Here is a 12,564-nt window from a genome sequence, read left to right on the forward strand (position 1 = left end):
ATAAACAGTTGTGTTTAAACAATATTATAGGAACAACTAAAATTAACCATGGTTAGATTAATGTGGAAAGCTAACATAAATTAAATAAGGGACAACTGTGTAAGCAAACATTCAGAGAGTATTTCCATACTAACACATACAACAGCTACCCTCTGGTCACCCTAGGACTACCCTGAGATTCACTAAACTTAAAAACTAGAACTAGCCTCTCTAAAAAGTATAAACTGATACCATCATATTTTACTTTAAAAGTCAATTTGGCCTCCAAAGAAATACATACATACATATATATACCGTATATTCTAATTTCAGAACGTTTATTTATAATAAACTTCATCAAAACCTAAGAACATTTTGACATAAGTTCTGTGTCTCTTCCTTACACATACACACACGTCAGCCAATTTTCATCAAATAACACTTTGTAAATGTTAAAATATACATTAAAGTCAATTTTTATTTTTCATATTTTCTTTTTAAATGTTTATTTTTGAGAGAGAGAGAGCACGTGAACTGGGGAGGGACAGCGAGAGAGGGAGACAGAGGATCCGAAGCAGGCTATGTGCTGATAGTAGAGAGTCCGATGTGGAGCTTGAACCCACGAACCGTGAGATCATGACCTGAGCAGAAATCGGACACTTAAACTGAGTTCCCTAGGCGCCTCTATTTTTCAGATTTAAGAAATAAGAGAGAAAGAATAGAGGAAAAAATAACATTGATCCAAGTTTATAAAAAAGTTCCTTATTACTGATGTGTTTTGATGAAGATATTCTAAATGCCTGCTGGGTCAGGCATTCTACATGCCCAGGCTGCTAGCAAAATTTTTCTGTTTTATTTAATGTTTTAAAACTTTTTTTTTTTAATGTTTATTTTTGAGAGAGAGACAGAGTGTGAGCAGGGGAGGAGCAGAGAGAGAGGGAGACATAGAATCCAAAGCAGGCTCCAGACTCTGAGCTGTCAGCACAGAGCCCAATGCAGGGCTTGAACTCACAAACCATGAAATCATGACCTGAGCCAAAGTCAGACGCCTAACCAACTGAGCCACCCAGGCGCCCTGTGTTTTATTTAATGTTTTAAATCAGAATCCTTACTTGCATATATCTGTAGAATCCTGAGTTCCTAAAGCATATAGCGAAGAACCAATCCTATTGTAATCATCTGCAGCACCTATGGAAAAGATTGTTAGAATTTCATATATTTGTTCATTGATTCAAAAATACTTATTGAGCATTCACCCGCTAAACAAATGTGTATACAGTATGAGATATTCCAAGTCTGATGAAGGAAATGACAATAACTATAATATAATTTGATGGAATATTATATCAGAATATTCTATCAGAAGTAGGTAAAAACTACTTTGGGAGCAGGGGAAACCTGAGTAAGTTAGGGAAGGATTTATAGACACTACCGAGTGAGTCAGAACTTGCAGGATAAGAAAAATCTTTACCAGACAAAAGAGGGGAGAGCATTCTGGATAAAGGGCAGCGCATGGATACAGGCTAGTAAGACATAAAAGAACACAGTATATTCAGACAGCCTTCTAGAAAGAAGGCACTACAAGGATACAGAGGGGAGTGGAAGGAGTTGAAGATGGAAAAATAAATTAGAGGTATCTTGGAGGGAAAATGGGTTTTTGGATGCCATGATAAAGTTTGGATTTGATCTTATAAGAATGGGTGTTATTAAACATTTAAAAATAACAGTAGTGGTAAAATCAACCACTGCCTGGAATAAAGACTAGAAGTGGAGAGACACAGAAGGCAGAGCAACCAACTAGGACATTTTTGGGTCCAATACTGATTGTTAGGATCAAAGTAGCAAAAATACTGACAGCAGAGAGGAACAACAAGGCTGGAAGATACTGAGGAAACCTAATAGGTAGGATTTACAATTAGGAAATCCTAATAGGTAGGATTACAAACAGGAGACCTGAGGTAGGAAGAAAAATTATGGAGCTTGGGAAGCTAGATGAATGGTGGTAGCACCATTACCCTTAGGTGCTAGGAAGCAAAGTATTCAACTTTAGCACAATACTCTTCCTATTCCTAGCACTCACCCCCGGACAACTTGTTGAAAAAAGATTACTTGTTTCAGAAAAAGGATAGTACAGTGCAATGGTTAAGCTCATGGTCCTGGAACCAAACTCCTTAGAGTCTAATCCCAATTTACCAGCTATATGACCTTGAGTTTATCACTTAACTTGTGAAAGCCTTGCTTTCTTCATCTGGAAATGGGGATAATAATGGTACCAGTCTTATAAAATTACTTGGATTAAGTGAGTTAATCAATGTTACTATATTATCTGGCACACAGTGAATATAGTACTATATAAATGTTTGCTATTATTAATGAAATCCAAGACGTGTACTTTGCATGGAAATTTCCACTTATCCTCAGTAGTATGTTTATAAGGTTTTAGTGTGTTTATTCTTTAACAAAACCGTAATCCTTACATTATACTTTATATGTTGTACAAAGTTACATTCAACAGATAAGGCTGAAATTTGGTGACTATTTACTTACTGTTATTCAGAAACAGATCTATTCTGGTATCTTTCATAAAGATACTTTGAATACAAATTTTGGACTCTGAATAGGAACTTCTATATGCGAGACTTTTCACTATTAACCTAAAATTTTAAGTTAAAAAAATCACATAAAGGTTGGTTTATCAAGGCAGGTATCAAAAATGATTTGTGTCCAGTATCACATACAGTAATATTTTATACTTAAAATGACCCTGAAATTATTTATTATTTTTAATATTTAATTTTGAGAGAGAGAGAACGAGCAGGGGAGGGGCAGAGAGTGAGAGGGAGACACAGAATCCAAAGCAGGCTCCAGGCTCTGAGCTGTTAGCACAGAGCCTGACACGGGTCTCGAACCGTGAGATCATGACCTGAGCCAAAGTCGGAGGCTTAACCGACTGAGCCACCGAGGTGCCCCTGAGATTTCTTTTTTTTTTTTTTTTTCACATTTATTTATTTTTGAGAGACAGAGAGAGACAGAGCACAAGTGGGGGAGGGGCATAGAGAGAAGGAGACACAGAATCCGAAGCAGGCTCCAGGCTCTGAACTGACAGCACAGAGCCCACACGCGGGGCTCGAACTCACAAACCATGAGATCATGACCTGAGCCGAAGTCGGACACTTAACCAACTGAGCCACCCAGGCGCCCCCTGAGATTATTTTTTAGAGCAAGAAATTCCTGTCTCCTAGTATCTGGCTCTGAGAACACTACCCTTTTCGGCTATTACATCATTATACGATCACAGAAAATAAGCAAACTGCCTTGATTTTATATACATCACAGTGAGGCTGAAAAGCTTAGTTTTTCATAGTCCAGGCTAGTTAAGTTCATGCGTTGTGAAAAAAATTTTTACTTTATAATTTTATAATTATGTAATAATTATAATTTTGTAAAATAGATTCGCCATCATCTCTTCCACAAGTACTGTTCCATTTGGCCAAATAGAATAAATAAGAATTATGTTATCTTAACAGATGACTCTCTACCTTTATAGTTCTTTATGTTTCCATAGCACAAATATATACCTCTATTAAAGGACTGATTACAATACACTGTAATTTTCTGCTTTTCAGATTTCTGCAAAATTTCTGCAAAATTATTAATTCCTGAAGGGCAAAGACTATATTTTCTTCATCTTGAAATTACCAATGCCTAACATTATGGTTGGCAAACAGGCCAATGTTTATAAACTATTTTATTTTTTACTTAATTTTACCTATCCTATCCTATCCTATCCTATGCAGGTTCCACGCCCAACATGGGGCTTGAACTCATTATCCTGAGATTAAGAGTCATAGACTCAGGGGTGCCTGGGTGGCTCAGTCAACTGAGTATCACACTCTTGATTTCGGCTCAGGTCAAGCATGGAGTCTGCTTAGAATTCATTCTCTCTCTTAAAAAAACAACAAAAAAAGAGTCGTATGCTCTACTGACAGCCAGCAAGGTGCCCCTGAGCTAAATAACTTTAAAACAATTTTTAAAGTATAGTAGGATTCTATTTTATTTTAATTTTTTAAAGGATTTTATTTTTAAGTAATCTCTTCATTCAATGTGGGGCTCAAACCTACAACCCTGAGATCAAGAGTCACATATTCTACTGACTGAGCCAGCCAGGCACCTCTAATAGGATTCCATTTTAAATAATCGAAAATAAACTTAAGGATACTCCTAATTATTACAACTAACACTAGTATATATACCATTTCATATTTACAAAGTTTTTCTTTCTCGAGGGGGTACAGGCGAGGCCTGTGGGCTCCAGCCTGGTCCAGTTGGTGGAGTATGGGGTTCCCCAGGAAAGCAAACAGGGTACTGCTGGAGCCCCACAGGGTGCACTATGTGACTCTGGGTGTGTAGAGGGAGTAAGTACAGGTCTTGATGGAGGGACAGGGAGAGGACAGACTAGGACAAAGTTTCTCTTAACAGAGGAGTAAAACGTGTGAGATAATTCATCTTAATGTCATTTTATAAACAAGGGAACCAGTATAATACCAATTAATTATGTGACTTGCCCAATGCCCTAGAGCAAATTGGTAATAAATCTAGGAAGGAATTCAAGCTTCCCACACTTTATAATTCTTAAGTACTGAACAAGCAAATATAAATAACTACTTCCTTAGAAGAAATCTATAAGTTACAAAAATAGAATAAAATATAAAAATAACTCTTAACCTTCTCCAAAGAATGACACAAGAATAGAAGGTATCAAGCCAGAGACTTTATTTCCTTTCTGTTACAGCATGTAACAGTACTCCAAAACAGAGGTTCTTATTTCTAGGTACCAGCTGAACTGTCTCTATAACAGAGGTTCTCAACTTTTTGGTCTAAGGACTCCTTTACACTCTTAGAAATTATTGAGGATCCTAAATAATTGTGTTTATGGGGGTTATGTCTATCAATATGTACTGTATGTTTTTTAAGTAAAGCAAAATGATTAAAAGTATTAAAATCATAGTTAACATAAGTAATATTTCAAATGAAAAATAACTATATGTATTTTTAAATTAGTGAGCAGAGTGACACTATTACATTTTTGCAAATTTTGTGTCTTTATCTTAATAGAAGACAGCTGCATTCTCTTACCTGCTTCTGCATTCAATCGTAGTATTATAATACACTGCTTTTGTTCAAATATGTGGAGAAAATGCAGTCTCAAACAGATATGTAGCTATATTTTCAGATAATTGTGGATATTCTTTTTAAAAAAATTTTTTTTCAATGGTTATATTTATTTTTGAGAGAGAGACAGACAGAGTATAGCAGCGGAGGTACAGAGAGAGAGGGAGACACAGAATCCAAAGCAGGCTCCAGGCTCTGAGCTGTCAGCACAGAGCCCGACGCGGGGCTCGAACTCGTCAACTGCGAGATCATGACCTGAGCCGAAGTCGGACACCTAACCGACTGAGCCACCCAGGCGCCCTGTGGATATTCTTCTTTGATACCACCCCAAAACTCAACAAGTAGTAGTTCTTTAAGAGTTAGTTGTAATGACATGGATGGAACTGGAGAGTGATATGCTAAGTGAAATAAGTCATACAGAGAAAGACAATACCATACACTTTCACTCTTATGTGGATCCTGAGAAACCTAACAGAAGACCATGGGGGAGGGGAAGAGGAAAAAAAAGTTACAGAGAGGGAAGGAGGCAAACCATGAGAGATTCTTAAAAACTGAGAATAAACTGAGGGTTGATGGGGGGGTGGGAGGGAGGGGAAAGAGAGTGATGGGCATTGAGGAGGGCACCTGTTGGGATGAGCACTGGGTGTTGTATAGAAACCAATTTGACAATAAATTTCATATTAAAAAAAAATAGTTGCAGTGGGGAATCTAAAATCATATCAATAAACTTTCTAAGCTCTATTACATTAAACTCCATTGGTATAAATAAGTGATATTAATCCCAAGATCATAAAGTTGGTTTAACATTTGAAAATCAATCAATACATAATAGGCTAAAAGGAAAAAACGGGATTATCTGAACACTGCAGCTGCAAAAAGAGCCTATGAAAAGAATCCAACGCTCATTCCTGATTTAAAAAAACACAACCTCTCAGATAAATTTATAAGACAATTTTTTCACCCTGATAAAAAGCATCTAGGAAAAACCTACACCAAACACCATAATTAATGGTTTAAAAATGAATGCCTTCCCCATAAGCTAAGGAACAAGGCAAAGATGCCTATTCTCACCACTTACATCCACACTGCACTGGAGCTATAGGTATAGCTTCAGTACAACGGGGCAAAGACAAGAAATAAATGGAATCTAAATTGGAAACAAGTGTAATTGTTTTTATTAGCAGATGATCATCTATGTAGAAAATCATAAGGAATCTACGAAACAGTTACTGGAACTAATAAGTGAGTTTATTTAGTAATATTGCAAGATACAAGATCAATACAGAAAACACACTGTATTTCTATATATTAGCAAAGAACTAGAAACTGAAATGTAAAAAACACATCATTTATGATAGCATCAAAAAATAATTAGGGATCAATTCAACTAAAGGTGTGTAAGATCCTCGGACTTCAAGCTGTATTACAAAGCTGTAATCATCAAGATAGTATGGTATTGGCACAAAAACAGACACTCAGATCAACGGAACAGAACAGAGAACCCAGAATGGACCCACAAACATATGGCCAACTAATCTTTGACAAAGCAGGAAAGTATATCTGATGGAATAAAGACAGTCTCTTCAGCAAGTGATGCTGGGAAAACTGGACAGTAACATGCAGAAAAATGAACCTGGACCACTTTCTTATACCATACACAAAAATAAACTCAAAATGGATGAAAGACCTAAATGTAAGACAAGCCATCAACATCCTCGAGGAGAAAGCAGGCAATAACCTCTTTGATCTTGGCTGCAGCAACCTCTTACTCAACGCATCTCCAGGGGCAAGGGAAACAAAAGCAAAAATGAACTATTGGGACCTCAACAAAATAAAAAGCTTCTGCACAGCAAAGGAAACAATCAGCAAAACTAAAAGGCAACCGACAGAATGGGAGAAGATACTTGCAAACGACATATCAGATAAAGGGTTAGTATCCAAAATCTACAAAGAACTTATCAAACTCAACACCCAGAAAACAAATAATCCAGTGAAGAAATGGGTAAAAGATATGAATAGACGCTTCTCCAAAGAAGACATCCAGATAGCCAACCGACACATGAAAACATGTTCAACATCACTCATCATCAGGGAAATACAAATTAAAACCACAATGAGATACCACCTCACACCAGTCAAGAATGGCTAAGATGAACAACTCAGGCAACAACAGATGTTGGCCAGGACGTGGAGAAAGAGGATCTCTTTTGCACTGCTGGTGGGAATGCAAACTGGTGCAGCCACTCTGGAAAACAGCATGGAGGTTCCTCAAAAAATTAAAAATAGAACTATCCTATGACCCAGCAATTGCACTACTAAGTATTTATCCAAGGGATACAGGTATGCTGCTTCAAAGAGGCACATGCACCCCAATGTTTATAGCAGCACTATCAACAATAGCCAAAGTATGGAAAGAGCCCAAATGTCCATCAATGGATGAATGAAGAAGATGTGGTATATATACACAATGGAGTATTACTTGGCAATCAAAAAGAATGAAATCTTGCCATTTGCAACTATGTGGATGGAACTAGATGGTATTAAAGCAAAATTAGTCAGAGAAAGACAAATACCATATGACTTCACTCATATGAGGACTTTAAGACAGAACCGATGAACACAAGGGAAGGGAAGCAAAAATAAAATAAAAACAGGGAGGGGGACAAAACATGAGAGACTCTTAAATATGGAGAACAAACAGAAGGTAACTGAAGGGAGGGGGGATGGGCTAAATGGGTAAGGGGCATTAAGGAATCTACTCCTGAAATCGTTGTTGCACTATATGCTAACTAACTTGGATATAAATTTAAAAAAATAAAAAATTAAATTAAAAAAAAAAAAACGGTGTATAAGACCTGTACAATATAAGTTAAAAAACACTGCTGAGAGAATTATAAGGAAGACCAAACTAAATGGAGAGAGATATACTATATTTACGTATCAGAAGAGTCAATATGGTTAAGATGTCAATCTTCCCCAAACTGACCTACAGATTCTACACAACCCCAAAATCCCAGACAGCATTTGTGTAGAAAGTGACAAGCTAATTCTAAAATCGATATGAATTGAAATAAGTCAATCAGAAGAAGACAAATCCCATATGATTTCACTCATATGTGGAATTTAAGAAACAAAACAGATGAACATATGGGAAAGGAAGGGGAAGAGAAGAGAGGGAAACAAACCACAAGAGACTCTTAACAATAGAGAACAAACGATAGAGAGTAGACAGAGGGAGGTGGGTAAGACATGGGCTAGATGGGTGATGGAAATTAAGGAGGGCACTTGTGACAAGCACGGAGTATTGTAAGTAATGAATCACTAAATTCTACTCCTGAAACCAATGTTGCACTGTATGTTAACTAAATAAAATTTAAATAAAAAAATAAAATCCATATGAAAATGTAAAGAACCTAGAGGGGCCAAAACAACTTTGGTAAAGAAGAAAAAAGCTAGGAGATTTATGTAAGAAGGGATGTTCAACATCATTAGTCATTAGGGAAATGCAAATTAAAAATTAAAACTACACAGAGACATTACTGACTTATGAGAATGGCTGAAATGAGAAAGAATGAGTATCCTTGTTGGAAAAGATGTGGAGCAACTGGAACACTCATGTACAGCTCGTAGGAATATAAAATGGTACAATCATTTTGGGAAAAAAGTGGCAGTTTTTTCCAAAGTTTTTAAAAAGTTAATTATACACTTACCACATGACCTGGTTACTCTTTCAGGTATTACCCAAGAGCAACGGAAGCACATGTCCATACAAAGACTTACATATAGATGGTTCACATCAGCTTTATTTATAATAGCCAAAAGCTAACAACAACCCAAATGTCCACCAATAGCTGAATGGATGAACAACTGTGATATATCCATACAATAGAATAATACTCAGCAATAAAAAGGAATAACCTCTCAATACACACAACATGAATGAATCTCAAAATAATTTTGTTGAATTTCAAAGCCAAATAATAAAGAGTACATATAGTATGATTCCATTTATATAAAATTCTAGAAAATGCAAACTAATCTACAGAGACAAAAAGCAGATCGGTGGTTACCTGGGGACAGGGTGAGAAGGAGGAATTACAAAGGGCTATAAGGAAACTTGTGGTGGTGATAGATATATTAATTATCTTGGCTGTAGTGATGATTTTACACATATGTCAAAACTTATCAAATTGTATACTCTGAATACTGCAGCTTACTGATATCAATTTTTACCTCAATAAAGATGTTAAAAAACCCCATTAGCCTATCTTGAACTTTGAATGAATCTTTTACATACGTGATTTTGTAACATTATGTATTTGATCATTTAGAAAATATCGGTTCAATGAATGATGCAGACCTTCTAAATGTTGACACACTTCAGTATACATAAACAGTATCAAAAATTCACATATTCCCATCAATCTCCTCCCTCAGACCAGTCTTTAATTATTGGGAACCAAGCTCATGGGGATGGATACAAGTTTTCCAAAATTCTACTTATTGCTGGAAAGCTTGACTTTTTTTTTTTTTTTTTTTTAATTTTTTAATATATGAAATTTACTGTCAAATTGGTTTCCATACAACACCCAGTGCTCATCCCAAAAGGTGCCCTCCTCAATACCCATCACCCACCCTGCCCTCCCTCCCACCCCCCATCAACCCTCAGTTTGTTCTCAGTTTTTAACAGTCTCTTATGCTTTGGCTCTCTCCCACTCTAACCTTTTTTTTTTTTTTTTTTTTTTTTCCCTTCCCCTCCCCCATGGGTTTCTGTTATGTTTCTCAGGATCCACATAAGAGTGAAACCATATGGTATCTGTCTTTCTCTGTATGGCTTATTTCACTTAGCATCACACTCTCCAGTTCCATCCATGTTGCTACAAAAGGCCATATTTCATTTTTTCTCATTGCCACGTAGTATTCCATTGTGTATATAAACCACAATTTCTTTATCCATTCATCAGTTGATGGACATTTAGGCTCTGGAAAGCTTGACTTTTATCATTGTCAACAAGTACTGTCAGTTGTTTTCCTTAAAATGACAGGGTCACTTAATTTTTAAGGAAATGTCTACCAAATACTCAACTATGAATAATCATCATTTGTCCATTGTTCTCTCAAGTAAAAATGGGGTTTTATGAAAAAAGCAACTAGTTTAGTTGCAACTCAATCACTAAAATGCTTTTCTAGAGAGAACCATCATATGTAATCAAAGTGCTTTACACATACCTCCATCATTCAGATATTAAAAAAATGTGAATCCAAGGGAAGTGATTTATTAATTAATAATTTTTACTGCTTCATCAAGGATATCCTTAATTGAAAAATCTGTTCTAACTGCAAATGCACTGTAGAAAGAATACAGTGACTATTAGCATAATTTGGTGCTACTGCCCTGGTCTGTGCTAAGGCATCAGTAATTTTATCCACCATGGCTTTTGCATTACCAGTGTAAATATCAACATGGTGAAAAATACAAAAAGCATCATGGATTATTATGAAGATAGTTTTTACCTCACAGACTTGCTAAAAATAAAAAGAGCCCTAGGGTCAAGGCCTCACAGACCAAAGTTTGAGAACCACTGTTCTATATCAAGACTTTTACAAACTGTAAATAACATAACAACTTTATAATTATTCCATTAAAAAAAGGTAAGCTTTAGCCACAGAGAAAAAAACCTTACTTTTGTGGGATCTTGTCATCCTATCAGATTTAGCAGATGCATCCTTAACTCGGTTATGATATTCTAAAAGAAATGTTCGTTCATGCTCAAAGAAATCATCTACGTCCTATGGGATCAAAAGAAAATATAATTTTTTCACTTATTTGCTTTAGTGTAATACATAAATCACTTTACCATTATAATACAAAAAACCAGTAAAACAGCACAGCTATCCTCTAATAATCAGATGTTCTACTGGTTTCATCAGTAACTTCAGAGCCCCACATCAGGCTCTCTTCTGTCAGCTCAGAGGCTGCTTTGGATCCTCGGTCCCCGCCTCCCTCTGTCCCTCCTTTGCTCATTCTCTCTCTCTCAAAATAAATAAACAAACTTAAAAAAATTAAAAAATAAAAAATAAAAATACTTTTCTCCTTTCTAAAATAGCAATGAGTTTTTGAAAAAGCAGCAGTTGAAATGATATAAGACCCACATCAACAGAACACAAGAAGAATCAGTGCTGACAAAATGTCCTTTAAAATTTGTAATACGTATGTACCACTTTCCTTGACTGTTAAAATGGGATAAACCATCCAACTTGTAGGACTGAAGATTAAATAAAGTATGTGCTACCAAATACCACACTGTAAATGTTCAAAAAATATTAGTTACTACTAATCATACTCAATACAGAGCATTAAATGGAAGGAAGCAGGGTTCTTATTAGAAAGTAGCCACGGCATATGCAATGTCAACATACCAAGTGACCCATCTCTGAAAACCAAAGTATAAATCAAATGAATAGTACTTTCCACCTAAGTTTTACTGTAGATGTATCTATAAAAACAGGTAATGATGACAAAGCTGCATCATTTATCTCTTTCTTAGTGTTTGTTTCATAATGTAATACTTAGGTGTTATTTATTTATATATTCAAAAATTTTTTAATCTTTATTTATTTTTTAAAATGTATTTTATTTTATTTTTGAGAGAAAGAGAGCACTAATGGGGAAAAGGCAGAGACAGAGGAAGATACAGAATCTGAAGCAGGCTCCAGGCTCCAAGCTGTCAGCACAGAGCCCGATGTCAGGCTTGAACTCACAAACTGTGAGATCGTGACCTGAGCCGAAGTCGGATGCTTAATCAACTGAGCCACCCAGGTGCCCCTAAATTTTATTTTTATTTATTTATTTAAGTAAGCTCTATGCCCAATGTGGAGCTTGAATTCATGACCCCGAGATCAAGAGCCTCATGCTCTACCTGAGCCAGGCACCCCAAGACAAGACTAAAACCTCAAAGAAGCTCTTCTAACTCCAGATCTGAACCCAAGTCTGCCCCTAACGTTTGTAAGACCAAGGGCAAATGTACAAATGGAGCCCCACTTCGTGCCCCACCCTGCAGTTCTGTAAGGCACCTAAAGAAACCTCAGATGTATGTAACAGGACACTCCATTCTGCACACTGACCTCCCCTGTGCCTTCCCTTTCCCCAGCTGACCCATGGTCACCCTTGATTACCCACAGAAGAGGAAGACTTGGCTTCAGATTTGGGCAAAGAAATACGGGGTTCCAGATACTTCAAGCATGGTCTAGTTTGGAAGGAAGGGGTATGTGCTCCAGGTGGGCAAATCCCCTTGGACTGCAGAACTCTCGCCCGTTGGGAGAGGGAAGGGCTCTAAAGAGTGGATTCCAGGGCAGGGGGCCCAGTTTCTCAGGCCTAAACATTCTACTATTCAAACTTCTCTTTTACTCCAA

The 12,564-nt window shown here is 36.6% G+C and overlaps 1 protein-coding gene across 1 annotated transcript in view; it reads right to left on the reverse strand.

The window, feature by feature from the left end:
• The window catches only part of SNX6 (sorting nexin 6), a 61,004-nt gene that overhangs the window by 17,838 nt on the left and 30,602 nt on the right, over positions 1 to 12,564 (reverse strand). The window contains exons 8-9 of the mRNA XM_078448329.2: positions 10,836 to 10,941; positions 1,092 to 1,167 (exon numbers count right to left, since the gene is read on the reverse strand). Of these exons, the coding sequence (XP_078304455.1) occupies positions 1,092 to 1,167; positions 10,836 to 10,941 (182 nt within the window). The remainder of the gene's footprint in view (positions 1 to 1,091; positions 1,168 to 10,835; positions 10,942 to 12,564) is intronic.

The sequence above is a fragment of the Panthera onca genome, chromosome B3, assembly GCF_046562875.1.
Source record: "Panthera onca isolate mPanOnc1 chromosome B3, mPanOnc1 haplotype 2, whole genome shotgun sequence".
Taxonomy (NCBI): domain Eukaryota; kingdom Metazoa; phylum Chordata; class Mammalia; order Carnivora; family Felidae; genus Panthera; species Panthera onca.